This window comes from Amphiura filiformis, chromosome 17 (assembly GCF_039555335.1).
Source record: "Amphiura filiformis chromosome 17, Afil_fr2py, whole genome shotgun sequence".
In the NCBI taxonomy this organism is placed as follows: domain Eukaryota; kingdom Metazoa; phylum Echinodermata; class Ophiuroidea; order Amphilepidida; family Amphiuridae; genus Amphiura; species Amphiura filiformis.
In genome coordinates, this window is record NC_092644.1 from 12,508,195 (window position 1) to 12,530,694 (window position 22,500).

General features: G+C 34.3%; 1 protein-coding gene across 1 annotated transcript in view; it reads left to right on the forward strand.

The window, feature by feature from the left end:
- The first annotated feature begins 87 nt into the window (after positions 1–87).
- LOC140136973 (uncharacterized) overlaps positions 88–22,500 on the forward strand; it is a 31,331-nt gene continuing 8,918 nt past the window's right edge. Inside the window, exons 1-5 of the mRNA XM_072158636.1 lie at positions 88–300; positions 3,655–3,909; positions 4,192–4,284; positions 16,755–17,009; positions 21,120–21,248. Coding sequence (XP_072014737.1) covers positions 232–300; positions 3,655–3,909; positions 4,192–4,284; positions 16,755–17,009; positions 21,120–21,248 — 801 coding nt within the window. The 5' untranslated portion in view covers positions 88–231. The remainder of the gene's footprint in view (positions 301–3,654; positions 3,910–4,191; positions 4,285–16,754; positions 17,010–21,119; positions 21,249–22,500) is intronic.

Here is a 22,500-nt window from a genome sequence, read left to right on the forward strand (position 1 = left end):
ACTTTTGAAGGACTGCTACAAAGACTAGTTCAACAGCCCGTAGTACAAATTCTAGGTCAAAGGTCATTCAAAAATGGTTGCATTTTATCTGCCGGTCTGTCAAAAATTTAGGTTTTAATGCTCAATATTTCATCATTTACAGTCAGTTTTGAAAAGCAAAGGAATTATCAGAGCTAGTGAAGACTTTTCACAGTAGGGGGAAGAGTTATTCTAAGGCTGATAGGGGCCAATATGGAGGAACCAAGCGACGATAGAGATCGTAGTCGTTCTCGAAGTCCCCAGACTCAGCGTGATATGATGGTAAGCTTTTCGATACATGTGAGAACTAAGGGGAAATTCTTCATACCAATCCTCTTGTATTCTAATACTGCAATGAACATATTGTTATATTCTAATTTATTTACTTAAGTATGAATGTTCACTACAACAATATGAGTGTTAAAGGAAGTGAAATGCCTTTTAGTTGGCTAAACATTGCGATTAAAATTGGACTTATTTTTCAAGATTCCATTTGTATGACTCCATATGGATGGGTTGTTTGTATTTGCATGCAGTGTTTTGCTAAATGTGTTGTATCTCTAATGTTAAGCATGCCTTAACTGTCTCCTCTAGTAGACTTTTGTTGCATGAACATGATTGTTGTGTGCCATAAACAGTGCACATGAATTTTGTTTTAACTTGTGATCAAAATGTAAAATTTTACCTATTATTTTATGTCAATACAATGTTTATTTTGTTTTAGGCGCGTGAAAGTCGATTCCGAGTTTATCGTCCCCCGCCCGCCTCACTTTTTGGAAACCAAAAACACCCGCGTCAAATTTTCAAAAATGCCAAAATAATTCATTATTTTCAAAGTACATGTATCAGTGTTTTCACCAGTTTTAGCAATTGGAAACATATATTTTTGTTTGTAAAACATATAAAGTCATAACTTGGAAGCAAAACCAGGCTCTTTTCTAACTTTTCTAGTCCCTACCGATATAAAAACATAAATAACATGTATGAGTGTGGCTTTAAATCAACATGCATTTTAGGTCAATAATGAAATCTGATGAAATAATGAAAATGAAAAATGAAAAAGTCACCTCACCAACCTGGGAAAAAAAAGGGACGATAAACTCGGAATTGACTTTCATGGGCCTTATTATGTCATTGTTTATTATTATTTTGTCTTGCCATGCTAAAATATTGCTCTGAAGCATATTTGTTTTTCCTGTACATGTAGGTTGCATGTTATATCATTTTAGATTTTAATAAATTAAATTTATATGAAAAGCATAATGAAAACATAAAATTCAAAACACACTAACACAGAAAAACTTAGAAAAAGAAGTAAATATTGTACATTGTACAAAAATTGTTTTAAGGTAAATGGGTGTGGCCAGATTGACAACCACTTCCTCCATTTTTCCCCATGAATAACTCAGATTTCGGTATCGTAAGAAAGTTCAAATTTTCTCCATATAAATTTTCTCCGTATAATTTTTTGAATTTAAGTTTAAAAGAGGAGCGGAATTCGAACTGTTTATAACTTGCATCATTGCATATCCGGACATGTTTTAAAAATTGTCAATTTCTCTTACCAGGCATAAGTACTAAAACAATGGTACATAATCCATCCCAATACCTTGCTGGGTTATGAAGTTACAGTAAAAAAGAACTTTGAGAGGCACTAAATTAAAACTCAATATACTGTACATGTACATGTACCTTACTTTGAATTACATGTAATGGCTCAACTGTAGGCACCACCACTCCCCCTGATGACTTTGCATCGTTTGAATTGCAATGTCTCAAAAAGTAAATACAGTGTGAAGTTTTTACTTTCCAGTTAATACATGTAGTTAGATAAATTGGCAACAAAATGAGACCAAATCTAGTTCAGTACCCCTCTCCATTCTTGAGATCTGGGACGAAATGTCCTGAAAAAAAAGGTTATCAACAGTAGGCACACCACTAGTACTCCCCCTGATGACTTTGCATCGTTTGAATTGCAATGTCTCAAAAAGTAAATACAGTGTGAAGTTTTTACTTTCCAGTTTTAGCTAGATAAATTGGCAACAAAATGAGACCAAATCTAGTTCAGTACCCCTCTCCATTCTTGAGATCTGGGACTAAACGTCCTGAAAAAAAATTGGAAAAAAAACTCTGCCACCTTTTCCTACACCCAATTCATGATGCATGACCATAATGAAAATAATATGAGCATTTTTATGATGCATGTACCGGTACACAAAATCTCAATTTTGATGCAGACAAATGGGGATGGTGCTGTCTATCTGGTCACACACACCAATACAAACATGTAGGTTATCAAAATAAATAAAAATACCGTAATAAAAAACTGAAACTTAGAAGACAATTGGCAAAGCCCTGCATGCATTATGAAACGAATTAAAAGAATTCAAAATGAAAATAAGTCTGAACATATTGTGAACCTGCAGGGAACAAAATAAAACTTGAAAATACCAGTACCAGTAAAGGGATTGGAATACCCATGAAGTCACTTGATCACTGACAACAAAATCAGGATGTACGTTAATGCAAATAAATTACTGGTAGAGGGTTTCATGTTCTGAATCTGAACCTTTAACTTTTGAAATGAACACAATGTAATTAAAAGACTGTGTGTAATTCAAGTTCTACATGGTGTAGACAATCTTTAGAAATGATCCTTGGTTCAATTTGTTTTAAAACTGCCAAAATAAACAAGATTCAACTAGATTTTCATCCATGTACAATGTACTCACTTCTTATCTGATACATTTGATTTTAAACTCATGCTGATATATATTGTTTTGGTCACTATATGTACAATGTACATTTTTTGTACATGTACATTATTGTACATGTACCAGCAGATGCAGAGCATTTTCCTACATGTATGTATCTGGTGTTGCAGACATGTAGCAAAATGCTAACCTGTTTCAAACAAAATGCAAAAAATATAGCAACTACTTTCGCATTGCAAAAGATGTCAGCACTGTTATGAAAATATCTATCACTTGATCCCTGAATTTCATGCTTTGCAATATTTTTCAACCATATACAAACATGTACCGGTAAAAATTGTACATATAGATTCAATCAAGTGACATGAAATTGGCTTCATGGATGAAAATCTAACATCAATTTTAACCTCATACATCGACTGCTCAGTGCCAGAAGTACAATGTAGGTATTAGGTAAGTGCAAAAGTTGCCCTGTGAACATTTGGTAATTTACACACAGTATTTTGTACTGTACTACATTGTACACAAGGCAGCTACACATGGCAGCTATTGCATTCGCCTATACTTCTGGCACAGAGCAGTCGACATACATGCATTATACAGCTGCATCAAATCTGAAATTAACACATGTACTGCCATACATTTAAAGGATGCAAACTTCTTCCATCAACTTAACATGCTCTAAACAGCAGAGTGTGAATGAGTGTGTAGAGAGAGGGAGGAAGAGAATGAGTGTGGCAGAGTTCATCTCACGCAGTGCTTGATGCAGCCCTTTCTTCACTATATTAACAACTTTTTCATAATTTATCAAAGTTAAAGCAGTCATTGAATTCTAAAATGTATAACTCCTAATTATCCTATCTTGCCTATTAACATTTGATTGACAAGAGGCACCACCATTTTCTGTTCCCCCACAAAACAGGGTTCAAGCACAGGCACAGCATCAAGGTTCCACCTCGGTGGCCTTGGCAGTCGAAAGGTCAGTGAGAAAGACCTCACTGATTTCTTTGGGGAGATGGTCTCATCCGAGATAACCGATGTAGTGATCAAACATCACAAAGGATTCGGGTACATTGAATTTGAAAGAACAAGTCAGTACGAAGAGTCCAAGTTGCTAGGGAAGCATGTCATCAACGGAAGGAACGTTGAGTGTAAACGAGCCAAGCCAAGGGAACAGGTGAATTCTCTATCTGAAATTGACACTTTTTTCCTATCTTTCTTTTTCATGGGAAAAAAATAATGATTTTACTGCTAGATTTACATGCAATTAAAACTTTCTAAAAAACACATTTTCAGTCGTTAGAACCTACTCTTTAAATTATTTTAAATTCTTTGATTCGGTCAAGATTTATCCTAAAAATAAGTTCCAATTTTATAAAATTCATATCAACAAATGTGTTAACATTTTCAAATCATACATTTCATCACCTTTTTGTTCTTTTGCTGGTTTATTTTAAAGATTCAAATTCCTGAAGCCAAATCAAGAGACAAATCTGCAGAAGATCAAAGTTCAAAAGATGATAAAGATCAGTCAGATGATGCAAGCCCAGATGTAAGTTTTTATAAAACAAGACAGACATTTTGTTTACTTTTATACATTATTTTATGTTGACAAATCCAGATGTACTTTACAATGGATGTTGTCATGTAAATATGTGAACATGTTTATACATACTCATAAATCATGCTTTCACCTGAATATTTTTGAAAGGACCTTTGTTTTTAAACAAACCTTGGACAAAAATCTAGATGTTCAAGAGCATATCCCAGTTTATTTTGATTGTGGATTCAATTTTAGTCATGTATTTATTTGGCATAAAAAGCAATTGAACCACATCATTCAAATACATTTTGTACTGTGGGGACGCAAGCTTCTCTGTGGTAATAATTTGCTACTTATTCATTGCATGCACAAATATACGCATTACACCTATGCACACAATTTCATTTAAACTAAATTGCACCTAATATCCAACAAGTAAGAGTTTAACATGCAAGACCAATGACCCGCAAATAGTTGACCCGCAGGATTGTCCATAAAATTGTAATTCAAAAGTTCTCAAACAGATCCTATAACGAGGTGATGTCACAGTTTTCCATTCCCCCTAATGACAGTTTTGTGCTGTATCACAGCAGTTTTTTATATTGAATGACCAGCTTTGATGCTTCTCATCGGCTCCTTCCTGACGTAGATGGCGTTTTTAGCAACTGGTCATACATGTATGTGCTGAATCAATATCAATACGAAAGATGGTGCAGACAAAAAAGGATTATTTGTGGTAACTGCTTCGATCCGCATTATATGACACGTTGCTAAAATGATAGCGTACATGTAGATGGCGTTTTTAGCAACTGGCCATATATGCAGAAGGAAGTAAAAGTAGTTAGGGTACCACAATCCTTATTGAAAGTGTTAGCCTGCCCCATCTTTCTTATCCATATTGATTCCTCATACACATACGGTATCTCCAGTTGCTAAAAATGCCAACTACGTCAGCATCCAACAGAAGGAAGCTGCAGCAAAGCTGGTCATTCAATATGAGAAATAACGTGAAATTGTTACCTTAATTGGATTTGTTTGAGAACTTTTTAAGACTTTAAAATTAAATGGAGTGTATCAAGGAGAAACCTCATTTTCTGTAATTTTAACGCATGCTTAGATTGATTTTACTAATTTTTCTCAAACAATTTGCTGTTAACAATTTTGTTTGAATTATTTGTTTTTGTTTTGTAATTGAAATAACATGAACTGGACTTTTTGCTTATTAATTATGAAACTTTTTCTCGTTTAACCATTCAACTGATTTATCAGAGGTTAAACTGGAAACATTTCAACATCTAACAGTCACACTAAAACTTGTACAACTATCATCAACAACAACAGCAAATATTGTGCACACAAAAAGTAGCATGATCATTACACTTAAAAAGCAAAGACAATTTCATGAAAACAGTTTATTACACTCAATTAGAAAGGGTTTCAAGAAAGTTCTGTGTGGTGTACAATGTAGATGAGTAAATTTGTTTTGTGTAATATATGGTCATGTTTTTTGAGGTGGGACCCAATTGTGTCACATCCTTCAATTTGTCAAAAATCAACTCCTTTTTTGTATTTCTGATTATATTTCAAAAAGTTATCACCTAAACTATGTAAAGGTATACATTTTTAGAAAGCATATATTGTCAGGATTGCAAATCTGTAAAGTTTGAATGGATATACAGGGTATGCCAAAAAATATACAGGGTGATTCCAATGAAAAGTACCAAAAAAATTACATTTCTTTACCACTCCAATATTTCTACATAGTATATTAAATTGGAAAATGAACTTGATATTTGGAATGTATGCAATTAGCCCTTTCATTAAATATATAGTTTGCACCATATTTGTTAAGCCCATTGTGTTATACAGGGTGTTAAAAAAGTTGTATTTAAATTGCTTAATTTAATGCAAAAGTGCCATTAATTGTAGCATTTATAATCAAATGCACTTTGAATTTGGCAAATATATTCAAAATAGTTTAAAGAATCGCTATAATATCACATTTAAATATTTAATTCCCATAAAAATTAAAGGGTGTTCCAAAAATCAATATATAAAGGAATTTGTGACAATGGTACATAGGCATATACATGCACAATTCTAAAGCCTATATCAACAAACTATTTAACAAAAACCAGAGATCAATATGTCATCAGATTAATCCTTTGACTGTATAAATAATCTCCTTTGAGAAGATTTATTTTATAGATATTTCAAAGATAAAACAATTTAAAAGTCCATCTGTTTATGAAAACCTATATTGCTGCTTGCTGAATTCTATTGGATTGCATGACACACATATTCCACTGCATTCATTAAAAGCTCATTAAATCCTTAATTAATAAAGTTTATTAAGATTAACTATTAAGCAATTATAGTTAGAAAGTTAAAAAAATAAGATAAAACTATGCAACTACATTTTACTTCTACTAGGCACCAAAGTGCATGAATTTTATTAATGAACACCAACTTCCCATTGGAATTACACAGAGCTCCTCCGCTTCCGGCTCCTCCACTTCCGGCACCACCCCTGACTAATTAACTTAATTAAGCTGTAGTAATTAATTAATACATTTATTTAATTGTATTTGTTATTAATTCATTAGATTAATAATTTATCTTCAAAATAAGACCAAAACCATTTGTTCATGATGAATTTGAGCAAAAATATAGGAATAAGAAGACAAAATGATTTAGCAAAATGTGACAGCACCACCTTTTTTAGGGTCCCAGTATAAAAAACATGACCATATATATTCTGATATTCTGATATTTCACTATCAACCTGTGCTCAAAAACTAAAGTCTGCACAAAAAGTAACTCAGCTGTTATAAATACGCCTATAGATTCAGAACTAATAATTGTTTTCACAACATTTCAACATAAAAAGAATGATGATTTATTTACGCGCATTTTGATACCCCATTTGTCTAATTTTGTTCAATATTGACAATACAGCAGTGTTTTGAAAGAAAAATACCCCAATTTAAAAGTTGCAGTTATTTGTATTGATTTGAAGAAACGCGAAGATAATAGCGGGCTTTACGTGTTTACAGTGCTGTCATTATAACCATTGATTGCTGTAAACTGCAACTTTTAAATTCGGGTATTTTTCTGTAAAAGCACTACTGTGTTGTTAAAATATTGAACAACATTTGACGAATGGGGTATCAAAATGTGTGTAAATAAATCATGCTTCTCTCTATGTTGAAATATTGTGAAAACAATTGTTAGTTCTAAATCGATAGGCGTATTTATAACAGCTGAGTTACTTTTTGTGCAGACTTTATTTGAATGGGAAAATGTAATAAATATATTCCAAATTACACATGAACAAAGTTCAAAGTTCCTGGTTCAGCCAGGATCCAAAATTGTCTTCCACCCATCCCCAGTAGTCTTTAAATAAAATGAAATGAAATGAAATGAAATGAAATTAAGAAGTTTTTAGTTGTTAATTTTACCCCAATTAAGACTTTTTATTTTAAAAAAATTGTACTGTAAGTTAATCTCTTCAGTGATTTTTTATCGAATAGATTTTGCATTTTTTTATCCACTCATCTACTTTTGAGATCGCCCATCCAAAAGGCGGGTTTACGGATCTCTGCTAAAGACTCTTTTGACTCTCCCATTGCAATGAAATTGTTTCAAAAGAAGCAAATTAAATGCACACAAAATGTAAATTATCTTCAACTGAAATCATGTACCATATTTGGCCTAATTAATTAGCTCCCCAAAAAAGGTTCAATGGGGTGCATGCATTGTGAGTGAAACCCTACATGTACTCTTCCTAACCAAAATTGTACCTCAGAATAGATAACTGTTTGCTGCAATGATTTACCTTTGAAGAACAGGTAATTAGAAAAACTCCCAGAAGGTGCTAAGTAAAATAGAGAAGGGGAACTAATAATATCAAATATGTACATAATCAAGTGAGGCAACATGATGAATAGAGTAAATCTAAAAATATCTCCATATTTTCAATTCTTTGGTTTCTCATTGAATGTTAAAAGCGATGTTTTACATTTTTGTAGGAAGTACAATGTGTATACCTAGGTGAAGTTGCTACATGTACCCACTCCATCTAAATATTGAACTGAGCATACTTTCTTATTTTTGCAATGTTGCATGTATATATATTTTATTTAAAAAGCATATTTTTGTAGGTCAGTATGCATGATAGTGTGCACTTTTCAATGTATGCGTACAGCGTAAATGAATATGTATGCAATGCTACATTCAGAGAAACAATTTGTCCAGTCTGTATGCCTTCCTGCCTGTGATTTTCTCAAAAACTGCTAATTTTTGTTACATGTATGCTAGTTGGATTCCTTGTGCCACTTCCTTTCTAAAAATTGTAGTTTTATATACATCATCATTATGTTTTGAGATGCAAGAAAAATCAACATCTAAATTACTGCCTCAAGGAAGGCATACAGACTATAGTAGAGATTGTTTGCTACTTTCCTGTCATAAATTTGTATTTGAAGATCAGAAACTCGCAATTCTGACTCGCATTCTTTCTTTTCTGCTCTCATGGTGCTGACCAAATTGTTTAACCCCAGACGGAAATAAATATTAAACAAAAACACCAATTGCGTGTCTGTCAGCCATTCAAACAGACTTGTAGAAAAATTTTAAAATACGACTTGTCTGAATGAACTCTGACAGAATAATGGTGTTCAAAAAACAAGCAAGACTAAACCTTGCCAAAACACGATAGCCAATTGGTCCCGCAATGGTTGCCCATGTACACAAACAGAACAAAGACGCACGTAACAACATCGATATTATATCGATATCATGTATCGATATTACATCGGGACCGTACCATTATTTCCGCAGGGGTCAAAATCTGGTTTTTAACCAAGGGGTTCAAAACATTATTTTCAGTGTGAAATATATATCAGTTCTTCGAAGTACAAGTGTGCTGTTGCTTAGAGCGCTAGACCTAGCTTACATGTACTGAATGGAATGACACTCATCAAATGTTCTCATGGTGCTGAGCAAATTGTTTTTCAGTGTAATAAATCAGTTCTTTGAAGTACAAGTGTGCTCTTGCCTGGGCGTTCACCTACTAAATGAAATGACACTCAAATTTACAATGAGAAATACTCAAATTTCCTTAATTACCAGTTCTAGGTATTTGGCACAATCTAGGCAAATTACCGTAGCTACAGACATTGACAATTTTAGGCACATTGAAGTGAGAAAAACTATCCAATCTCTCACATAGCAATGTGAATCAATGTGACTCGTCAGGAATTTGTGTAAGTTTATTTTTCAGTTACAACAGGAACCAAATTTTTCTTGATTGTACAAAATGTATATGTAAGTACTGCGAAGACACTGCGACTAAAGATTAAGCAAAACACAAGTACCAATGCGCTATAATTTTTGAGAAAAATGCAAAAATAGGCACAAAATTGGCCAGGGGTGTAGTACCCCCTTAAGTGAAATCTTTCTTCATCTTCTCTCCTTTTTTGTTCCTTCTCTGCCTTCCGATAGCAAAGAAGCATGTTCCTTGTTAGGAAAAAGCATCCCTTTTGGAAAATCTCATGCTCTTGCATTTGTTAGGAACAAAACGGTATATATGTAAATGTAATTAGATGTCTTTCTACTACATACAGCATAATTCAGTAGACTAGACTAATACGACAATATTCACCTCACTGCCTGTAAGTGGGGGAGCGAGTTGGCGCAGCGGTAGTTTCCTCGCCTTGCAACACTGAGGTCCCGGGTTCAAGCCCCGGCGCGGCCCAAGGACTCATGTGCACTTGGTTTATCCCAATTCCATGCTCGCTCTCGCAGGTTTTCTCCGGGATCTCCGGTTTCCTCCTGTATCGCAAAAATCGGCGATTAGTTATTTGGTTCTCAAAAACTTCCTTCACCCAATGGAATTTGGGAAGCTGCACAGATAATTGGTGGATGTTACAATCTAAATGCGGATAGGTGTGCGCCGTTCGGCAGCAACTGGCCTAGTTGATGCGATCTGATTGTGATGATTCGCCATTGCAGCGAAATTACAGCGTTTTGAGTCCTCTAAGATCTGGAGAAAGGGGCTTTATAAATCCAACATTTATTTATTATGTATTTATTGTAAATGTATGCTTTTTGCCACATTCAACATGATCAGTCAATCAAAGTAAATTCTTGATGCACTTTTTAATTGACGTGCATAATGTCCCAAATGAATTGAATGGTAAGTTATTTTGAACTTCAAAGATAAAAACACCACTGAAACTTGCATGAATGGGTTTGTCATTTTGGGACATCCATTTACTGAAAACACCAAAGGTTTAGCCATATACATGTAGGTTCTTTTCTATTCAGCGATGTCAAAATGCATACTGTATGTAAGTACTTAACTCCCCATGTCATAATGTGAGTAGACCCTTGTAAAATTGGTAAGTGATTTTTTTTTTGTAAAAATGTACTATGTGATTTGATTTGTGTTTTTCTGACATACCTACAGGTTACATTACATGGACTATTAAAAAAAGGGAATTTGGGCAAAAAACAAGTTTTTTATGATTTTTGAGAAAAATTTACCGTTTTTAGTGAAAATTTCTCAAAGTTGGTAAAAATAAAAATGAGTCCTAGATATTTCTGTCTGGGTTTTTAAAAAAATTGTCAAAAAACCTGTTTTGGGGGATTTTCAAAGCATTTTTGCCCAAATGTGTCCTCACAGATGGATTCATCAAGTCTTTTCCATTCTAATATACTTTTTATATACTTTAGACAACAATGTCAAGCAATTATATGAGGCTCAAAAAGTTTCCATAAAAATTTTAAGACCACCCTTAAAATGTTCATGTTCTATTGTTTGTGAGAAAATTATGTTGGATGAAAGTACATGATCACAGGGGGATGTACAATGTATTACAAATATGAGTTTCATTTTCACCTGTTTGGTATATCAATTACCATTTTTTGGCCAATTTTGGTACATGGATGGGTCATTTTGTCCCAATTTTCTCAAATATTTGGGGAAAATTTGTGTTAAATTTGCCCCAAAATTGGGACTTTTGGCGTTGAGATGAGTCCAAAAATGGTTACAATGTACATGTAGTAATGAGTCCTTTTCAGATTCTAAGCAGTACCTCCAGTCAGTCCCAAGTGAGAGTTACCCCTACCCCCACAGAAAATTGACATGCTTGCTTTTATTTATAACTTACATACATCAATGAACTCGCTGGCCCAATAAATCAACTGTAGTTGATGTCAAAAATGAGATATTAATAGTTATTGCAGTTAACTATTAATGCTAATTAACCCTTTCTGTCTAACGAGCTAATTATGCCAAAGAGCACTTGTGATGATTCCTTTTTCGCGGACCCTATAAATCAACTGTAGTTGATGTCAAAAATGAGATATTAATAGTTATTACAGTTAACTATTAATACTATTAATACTAATTAACCCTTTCTGTCTAACGAGCTAATTATGCCAAAGAGCACTTGTGATGATTCCTTTTTCAGATTCTAAGCAGCACATCCAGTCAGTCCCAAGTGAGAATTACCCCTCCCCCACAGAAAATTGACATGCTTGCTTTTATTTATAACCTACAAATGTACATACATCAATGAACTCGCTGACCCTATAAATCAACTGTAGATGATGTCAAAAATTAGATATTAATAGTTATTACAGTTAACTATTAATGCTAATTAACCCTTTCTGTCTAACGAGCTAATTATGCCAAAGAGCACTTGTGACGATTCCTTTTTCAGATTCTAAGCAATGAACTTGCTGACCCTATAAATCAACTGTAGATGATGTCAAAAATTAGATATTAATAGTTAGTTATTGCAGTTAACTGTTAATGCTAATTAACCCTTTCTGTCTAACGAGCTAATTATGCCAAAGAGCACTTGTGACGATTCCTTTTTCGCGGACCCTATACATCAACTGTAGTTGATGTCAAAAATGAGATATTAATAGTTATTACAGTAAACTATTAATAATATTAATACTAATTAGCCCTTTCTGTCTAACGAGCTAATTATGCCAAAGAGCACTTGTGACGATTCCTTTTTCGCGGACCCTATAAATCAACTGTAGTTGATGTCAAAAATGAGATATTAATAGTTATTACAGTAAATTATTAATACTATTAATACTAATTAACACTTTCTGTCTAACGAGCTAATTATGCCAAAGAGCACTTGTGATGATTCCTTTTTCAGATTCTAAGCAGCACATCCAGTCAGTCCCAAGTGAGAGTTACCCCTCCCCACAGAAAATTTACATGCTTGCTTTTATTTATAACCTACAAATGTACATACATCAATGAACTCGCTGACCCTATAAATCAACTGTAGATGATGTCAAAAATTAGATATTAATAGTTATTGCAGTTAACTATTAATGCTAATTAACCCTTTCTGTTAACGCGGCTGTGTACTCTAGCCATTGTTTCTTTCTCAAAATTGAGTTTTTATGATATGTTTGTACCTTATTATGTTTTTTATAAATACAAGGAATTAAAATAAAGATTTGTAAACTCCAACTGCAATATTTTAAGGATTTTATTTCACTATTCCACTCGTGTTTGAAATTGAAAAGGAAAGAAAATCTTTGTTGTACCAGCAAGGTACACGCAGCGCAACAACTCATCGCGTTGCGTGTCGCGCAATTTGTTAACGCACAAATACGCTGACGATACGCTGACGCTTATCTGCATGCTTGCGGCGCGCATCTTATGGAAACACCACGGAAGCACTGATTTCACAAAAACCTAGTGGTCAAATGGCTCCGTTTTAGCTGATAAAATGTGGGTTTTTTCAAGTTCTTTCCCCGATTTAAATATCAAGTTATGAAAGGATTTCGCTCAAACTTCTCAAGGGGCTGTGGATTTACCCGATGTTCACGTAATATAAGTTTCAAAAACGAAAACTGTCGCATTCTCCTGTGAGATTCGATGAAAGTGCAAAATGTGACCACTTTAAACTTCAACGGCCATTATTTCAATGTTCATTTTCTCGGTAAAATGACGATTTAGGTACACGATAACTCAATAAATACAGCATCTATAGGTAAGCAAATATGATCATCGTAAAAAGCATGATCGACTCAAGAAACGGTTTTCTCATTTTTTATATTTTGGTCTATTTCCGATTTTGTGCAAATAGGCGTTTTGAATTTTAAAAGTTCATTTTGATGCCTTATATGGTCAATATCTCAAAAATAAGGCCAATATCAAAAAAATTAAAAAACGTTTTTGGAATGGAGCCTCAAGATTGAGCTAAAACAAAATAAAATATTTTGGAAAGAGTGTTTTTTGTTATGATGTACCTAACAAATATTGCCAAAAACTCACTTTTTGTGATTTTCTTCAAAATTGTTGTTTTTACCCCAAATCTGTATTTATATTAAGATTTATTGATGTCTTGCCTTCATAAAATGTATACTTTTATATGTTTTGCGCGAATAATTACAAAGTTATTGCACTTTTACTACATGCATGTCTGAGAGTACACAGCCACCTTAAGGAGCTAATTATGCCAAAGAGCACTTCGGCCTTGCTGAATTTTGCATTGTGAACTTTCTGTGACCTAAACCATTAATATAATGATTTGAATCACCACACCATTCAATATGCTTCTTTTAGATGTTAATAGCCTCTGTTAAGTTTTTGATCAAATTCTTATATTCTTTTATTATATAGCCTTGCAGGTACAAAGTAATTTGTTATCCATGTCAATTTTGTGTTTTCCATGTCCATGTAATTATTTTTGGACCTTCAATATCTGCCATTTTCTAAAGTGCTCATGTGGGAAGTACATTCAAGACAGTTGAAGTGGATATTTGTTTGTGTGTGCAGTGTCCACCAATGACATACAACCAAGGAGTAGTGTCTCTGTCATGTTAGTGTGTCCCTCATGGAAGGAAAATAGTGTAATTATTTCGCCATGCTTCCAGTAAATTTCTATTGCTTGTTTGTGTTCTGCATCAAACACATTGTATACCAATATTTATAATACATGCTTAGTGTTACACTACTGCAGTCAGACCTGCCTATACCGCATCGGCCTCATCAGACACCAGTGACCAGCAAAAGTGGACAACAGCCTTTAGATCTTGTTAGCGAAGCCAGGCCAAGAGAGAGAGTATTGCACATGCAATCTTTGGAACGCTCAAGCTTAAAAGATACAAATTATCATTCAATTCTGGGCTCTTGCCGCTGAATACCGGACACACTATTTGTCCTCCATGTGTGACAAAACAAGATAGGGGATTTAGCATAGTATCCAGTGCAATTTTGGGTTTATACTTTTTGGGTATTATCTCTCTGGTGTGAACACTGGCACTTGGTATTCCATCACACTGCATATATGAAAGTGTCTAATTTTGTGTTTTTGCCCCAATATTTCACCAGATTTAAATAATAAAATCCCATCCTTAAATTCTAGATCTAAGAAGGAAATCAAAACCCTACTATTTAGAAACGGATTGTAAAAACAATCAAGCCATTAGACCCAGAGTAATTTACATGTGAAAAATACATGCATCGCTTTCAAAATGAGTGGTTTCAGAATATGTCCGTATCTTGTCCCAATCTGATGTACGAGGGGGTATCAAAAAGTTTTTGAAATCACCAAGAAATGAAGGAGCTATATCGATGAAATTTTGTCAGTATAATCACTGGTCCTTGTGTAAAGAAAGTAAAACATACTGATGAGACCATTTTGGACCATAATGTACATAAGGACCAGTGAATACACTGACAAAATTTCATTGATATAGTTCCTTCACTTCTGGGTGATTTCAAAAACTTTTTGATACCCCCTCGTACATGTAGGACCTGACTATAAACAGTTGTACTATGTTAAATTGTTATAAGTATGTTCATTCTACAAATAAAAATGTGAAAAATGCACCTCATATTAATCCATTCTACTACACCTAGGAGTCCAAATGAGTAATTCATGAAGACCTACTCAGTGTGTGATGCTTCAGACAGGTCATTGATTGGTGGTGAAACAAACTGATTTTTTTCACCAGCAGTCAATAATCTGTACCTAAGATAAATCACTGTCCACCAAAGTGTGAATAAATAGTATAAAAGATATTGTCAGACCCCAGTGAAGATATCTTATTCTTCCCACAATGCATTTCTTCCCTGTATGGATCGATAGTGGCAAAAATACCTCAATTAACAGAGTTCATCCAGATCTTGCAGTTAAAGGTCCGTGACCCGATCGACAGCATCATCCCCCCGATATTTTTCATTGTTGATGAGGTTTTGGTATCACATGATAGATACTATTTTTCTCATTACTATCCTGAAATTTGACGCTCCAAGTCGATGTATTTCCGAGAAATCATGAATCACAGCGGTTTTACAGGTATACCAGTTTGTAAATACTAAAACTTCGTCGGAATTGTGGGAGCGGAATTATTAATCATCAGTCTCCTCAATAGCTACTTTGGTTTCACGGCGTCATACACATTCTGTGAAAAAGCGAACCACACTAACTGCTGAGGAGACGGTACGCCGTATATAATTAGACATTTCCAAGATGGACGACGTGGGCGATTTAGCTCAATCGACTAGCGCGTTGTGTTTTACCCGAAAGGTACCCGGTTCAAAATCCGGTGTCTGAAGCTTTTTTTTCCTCTCCATTTTTAACCTAAACTTTTTTATATTCATTTGAAATGTACATATTGCAAGGGGAAATATATTTTGTTTCCTTTTTTTCTGAAATGGTACGAAAAAAACCACAAATATTTTCTGTTCAATACGGGCCGGGCATTGTACAGCATTGTCGCCATACTGAACGGGAATTGTTGTTGTTGCTCGGATGCCCATAATGCAATTCACGATACCAAGGTATTGGATTGCAAATTTGGCTATTTATTCACATTTACGCTGAAAATGCTCTCGCTTTCTCACAAAGTAGCATAAAGGGCAATATTTGATATTATTATGTAATTTTAAAAACAATCCATATCCAAAACCAATAGGGTTACCCCCCTTTAAGGTATTTCTTGTCACTATTGACCCATGTTGCATTGAATAGGAAATCAGTACTGGGAAGAAATGCATTGTGGGAAGTGTTAAGATATCTTCCTTTGGCAGCCACTGAGTGTTTCTTGTACTAATGCACTTTTCTTTTTAAGAACCACATGTTTTCTTGAACTGAATTTTTGAAACGGGTTGAAAATGAGGTTTTAATCATTGTAATCTCAGAACAAGTCCATATACAAATATATTCAAACAAATATATATGACAGCAATAAATGCACTTGTTTTTTTGTCTGTCAAAATGCTATAATTTAGAAATTTCAATAGAAATGAACAAAAAAAGGATATAAAATACATTTTGTAGATGTGAATTTTAATTTTTCAAACCCCATACCCAGATCTACTTCCCCTTAAAAACTTTAAATAATAATTCCATGGTTTAACAGATCACTTCAAAATCTAACATACATATATTGATGATATTGTCAATTCTGCTACCTTGTTCCCACAGAAAAATGCCAGTAAAAGGTATTTCATCGGTGGTATCAACTCCACACTGACTCAAGCCGATCTCATGGAATACTTCCGCCAGTATGGGATCATTGTGGACGTCCTACTTCTTTTTCACAAAGGGTTTGGCTACATTGAGTTTTCTAGGATAACTAATTACGAGGAGGCCAAAATTATAGGAACGCATCATATAAAGGGAAGGAGTCTTGAGGTGAAAAGGGCCAAACCGAAGGGACCGCCACCTGGACCACACTCGGTAAGTACTGTATTTGTTAAACGTTCATGCCCCTAAGGCCAAAAAAAAAAAAAAAAATTGTTTGTTTGTCCATAGAGGCTTATGAAACAGTTGGGTCGGTAGGTCGGATTTGCGCTTAAGGTTACACGAAGAAACGATAAAAAACGATAAAAGACGTATAAAGTTGTTCTCTAAAACCGCTTTTCTCAGCAATCAAATATCGCAGTGAGTCAAATGTTGGTGCATAGGCGATCTTAACATTATTTTTGTGTCTTTATACAAATTTTTAGAATCCGTTTGAAAATCCTTCGTTTAAATCATTTTTACGCACCGTGTTCACAAGATCAAAAACACGCTCCATGCAGTTTTTTTCAAATATTCGCTCCGTATAAAACTACGCCGAGTGATTGTTTTCTCCTTTTTTGTAATGAACTACAAATCGACCAAAGAAATAATGTTGCCATGGGGAAGAACAAAAAACAGTACCGATTTAATTTTATTAGCCCGTTTTTGGGAACAATTTTCGAGAATCTTGTACCACAAAACACTGTTATGTTACATTATCGATATCTGGATTGTGGAACATTAATTTTGATTTCTAACTGCCTACATTATTTCTCAAAAGTATGTCGATTCCTTTCCCATTTGAATTTCACTCCAATTTAAGCTACTTTTGCAAAAATCGAGGTTTTTCGCCATCGATACCTCCGACATTTACAGCGGTGATGAGATTGTTTATCATAAGAGCCTGGTATGCACTATTCCATAATAGTCAGTTTGAGATCAATCGATTTCACAGATCACTCAGTAGCTCAATCGGTTAGCGCGCTGGGGCTCACGCTCGACTATATAATTCTATAGTTTTGAGCTGGAAAACTTTGGTACGTGTTCGAGTCCCTATGTGGTCCATTCCATCTATTTATTTTATTTTTCTCTCACTTTTTTCTTTTTACTTGTTCGTTTCTTTTTTTCTGACTGCAGCGATTGATTGTTTTTGCCCTGTTTTTTTTTCATTATATAATTCAGGAATTTTTAGGCTATACTAGTCTAGGCGCGCCTATGAATATATTTTTACAAATTAGATTAACAAAATATTGGTTGTTGGTTTTGTTACTGTTGTTGTAGTTATTGTTGTAGGCCTATAAATTGCATAATTATCCAGGATAATTTTAAAATTGAAAATTTAGAAAATCCAAAGGAAAATTGCAGAAAACGGCTGCCCACAATCACCCCCCCCCCCCCCTCAGCCCATATGGTCCTATCAAGGTCGCCCCTTCCCTATCCCTGCAACATATAGGATGACTCACGAGCCTCGGTTTGTCCGTGTTCTAGTTCAGATTGATTCACTATTGTACGCGTGAGTTCATTCTTTTCTGCATGGCTGTTTCCATTATTAACTTCCGCCCCTCTGGAATCAAGCCTTGAAAATCAATTGCATTTAACCTTAAAACTGACAATTTGAAGACTGGTAATAAGTCAAAACACACAGCACTTTACTGGTTTAACTCTTGAGATGGTTCTGCATGTTATACTGTTCATTTTCTTTACATTTTCTTTCTTTAAATTTATACTAACCACTGTTTTACTAGCACATTCAACGCAAATTTAAAAAAAAAGACACGGTCGGGACCAGAGTACACAGTCGGTCGGACGTGGACAAACAAAGAATTTTTTTTTTGGCCTAAGCACCCACCGGTGACTTTTCATCTTGCAAATCAAGAAATTGTTAATTCCCCACTTGATTAATTCAAATACCTTCTGAGAAAAGTTATGAACATACCGGATGTATAACCTTAAAAATGCCAAAATTCTCCATTAACTATCTTTTATTTAAACTTAATTTAATGACACTTATTTATAGTGGAAATTCCATTCATAAATGGATTTTTATCAAATATATTTATTTGATTTCAAATGCCAATTTCGTAGCGATTTGGACCTCCACATTATTTTTCTTTTTTTTTTAGATAGGTCATAATAGGTCCCTGTCACTTGGTTTTGTTGAGGATGCATGCTTTAAAAAGTAATGCCAAAAGTGGTCATATATGCTCCCAGTGTCTGAAATAAGGAAAATATGAAGGTTGTCCCGAGGACAACTAAAGCATAACTTCTGCTTATCCTGAAAACATTTTGGTTGTCCCCAAAATGTGTCATATTTTTGAGTGCAAAAAATGCACAAAATAAATTGGTTTGATGTTTTTTGCTCTGTAGCCACAATTTTGGTAAACCTGTGCAAGCTTCAAAATTCGCCATTATGATAATACGGATCTCAAGCACCAGCGTTCGAATTAAGAAAAAAAAAGTGGTTGTCCACCGGACAACCAGGTAACAGTTTTTGGTTGTCCGCCAAATATTTCAGTTGTCCGTGATTTTTCAAACAAATTACGCTACAAAGTCAGACATTTCTTTCGATCTGCTCCTGAAATCATCACTCGTCATGTTTTTGTTTTCGCAAAATTAACGTATAGTAAATGCTAAAAATGTGCTAATTATAGCGGATGCAAAAAACAAAAAAACATTTGAATGGTTTGATTTTGTTTTTAAAAATTTGGTTTTATTCATCGTAAAATTAATATAATTATGGAATCGTATATTATTTTTAAGAAAATTTACTTGAAATGTAAATAAAAAATAATATTTTCAGCTTGTGATAATAATACAACATCAACAGCACACGCACGCCAGGACAGTACATCATTAAAATTACAGAGTTCCATGACTTCCACATATCGCTATTTACAAAAGAACTTGAAACTTTGTATTCTGTCATTTTTGTGAATGCGACTGCTGAAGGAAATTTCCACTCCACATGTTCTGGTTAGCCTCTTCCCAATGACGCAGTTAATCTGTGCTGTACCAGAATACGACAAGGTGCATGTATGCATACACACTACTGACACTAGGTATGCGATAAATTTGTGTGGCGACCAATTTTGTTTACATCAAGAGTTGTGGAATCATCAGCTGGGTTTTCCCCATCATGTCATAATGCATACTGAAACTACAAGTTTTCGGGCTGTGATTGCTTGCATAAAACAACAATATAAATGAGAAATTGATCATCATATAGCCACCATCTTTTGTCACCTGTGTAAAGATTATGTAATGTATATTAAAATATAGAAATTGTGTGTAGATTTTTGGTTGTCAACCGGACAACTGGGGACCTCATTTAAGTTGTCCGACGCTTGTTTTGGTTAATTTGGACAACCGGATAACCACTATTTCGAACGCTGTCAAGCACTGGCACCATTATGGGTAGCTCAGTGAAATGGTTCATTTTAAAATATGCTGAACAAGTGGACATTACATACAGCATATATTATACTATGTGCTAGCAGTGGTCCATAGATCTCTCTTTAGGATACAAATTACAGTCAAACATGACAAGTGAAAACTTAATGTCAAGTTTTATTTATTTTAAAAATAATGATTTTGGAGGTACAATATAGTGGTTGACAGGATAAGTACATAGCTCAATATGGTTGTCCCCAGTGATTTTTGGACAAGAGGATAAGTGCTTATTTTGAGGATAAGTGCTTATTTCAACACTGCATGCTCCTACCTCAAGCATATAACTTGACCAGACCCCAGGGTTGTTTGATTTAAATCACGCTGATTACAAATTACTGATTTAAATAAATCGCGATTTAAATCACTGGATTTTTTTTAAATCACTGATTTAAATCAACATTTTTCATTTTTTACCATTTTTGATCAATGTAAGTTAATTTCAAGGTGCAGAATTCATCAGGTTTTTTCCCATGATTTTACCAATTTTTTTCTTTGAAATTTTCATGTGTAAAAACATGTTTTGATTTTTTTTTTTAAATACTTGGTAGGATTGTGCATATGACTAGCATTCCACTGGTACTCTTTTGACTTTATCATGGGGTATAGCAGTTCTTGGAATAAAAAATTTTAAAAATCGTTTTAAATTTTTTTTAAATCGGGTTTAAATAAAATAAAATCTGATTTTCTTGATTTTTTTTTAATCAAAAAATCAACAACCCTGCCAGACCCTTAAAACTCTGCAGTAGGCTGCAGTTACCTCATCTAATTGAATTTGAAATAAGAAAATCATGATGAATACATATTGTTAAATAGTTTGTGATACAATGTCTGTTACAGAATGCTCCACCATTGGGGCCAATGCCAGGGCCGCTACCAACTCCTCCGGTACACCAAGCTATATTTAATTCCCAGCATCATCACCATCATCATGGAAGAGATCACCCAGGAGGGATGCACAATGTACAGGTAAGGGCCCCAATGGGCTATTCCATTTAAAATCTACACTACCCCTGTGGAAGATTTAGCTAAAGTCTTCCACAGGGGAGTATATATAAGTTTTGAATAGACTAGACAATTGGCTAACTTCCATTTGAAAAACTCACTCCAATTGTGAACGATATAGGTAAAGCCATAATACAGGGGGAGTATGGGTTTCAAAATGATTACTAACCACTTACATTTGAAAAACATACTCCCCCTGTGGAAGATATTTCCAAAATCTTTCACATGGGTGTGGATTTCAACTGGAATAGCCCAATATACATGTAGGCCAATATTTTTGTGTGCATTTTTCTGTTGGGGATAAAACACCGCATTTTCCCATTTTGGCTGTGGTTTTCTGTTCTCCAGTTTCAACTCAAAGGATTAGCATTGGTCTTTGCTTTCTTCTTTCTGATCTTTTGTTGTTGCAGGAAAAACTGTTGCAGCTAAATTGTCACTGCGTTTGTTTGATATTAAATAAGGCTTAAAAAGTTAGGTCTCAAAGGCCATGGCAGTTTCAAAAAACTTTGTATTCTAAACAAATTTGGGAGTACATGTATCGAATCAAAATAAATTTTCTTCAAAACATTTCTCAGAATTTTGTGATTTTATGGCATAAAACTAAAAGAAAAAGGAAATAAAAAAAGAATTTGCTGTTTCAGGCGAAATGGACAGGCCAAGAAAAATGAGGCTTTGAGACAACATTTTTGTAACCTATTAATAATAATAATAATAATAAATTTTGGATTTATAAAGCGCCTTTCTCCAGATCTTAGAGGACTCAAAGCGCTGACATTTGACATTTTGACACCAGAAATTACATCATGTGAGGCGCAAATTGAATTCTGCTCCACAACCCAATTGATATCCTCATTTATTTTGACACCTCTGTTCTGATATTTTTCAATAACTGCATTTTGATAAAAATCACGCATCAAAAACCCCATATTTCAGCGTAATATCTTCACACTACAGCTTCTTTGTTATTTTTCCCTCTCATCTTCCAGGATCAAAACAGTCCACGATATTTTCTAGGAGGCGTTAGTGAGGATATAACTCACCAAGATTTGAAAGATTATTTCAAACAATTTGGTCAGCTGAACAATTTGGTTTGGCTGTGATTTTCTGTTCTCCAATGTTGTTTTCAACTCGAATGGATCAGCATTGTTGTGGGCTTTCTTTCCAATATTTTGTCTTAGCAGGAAAAACTGTTGTGGCTAAATTGTCACTGCGTTTG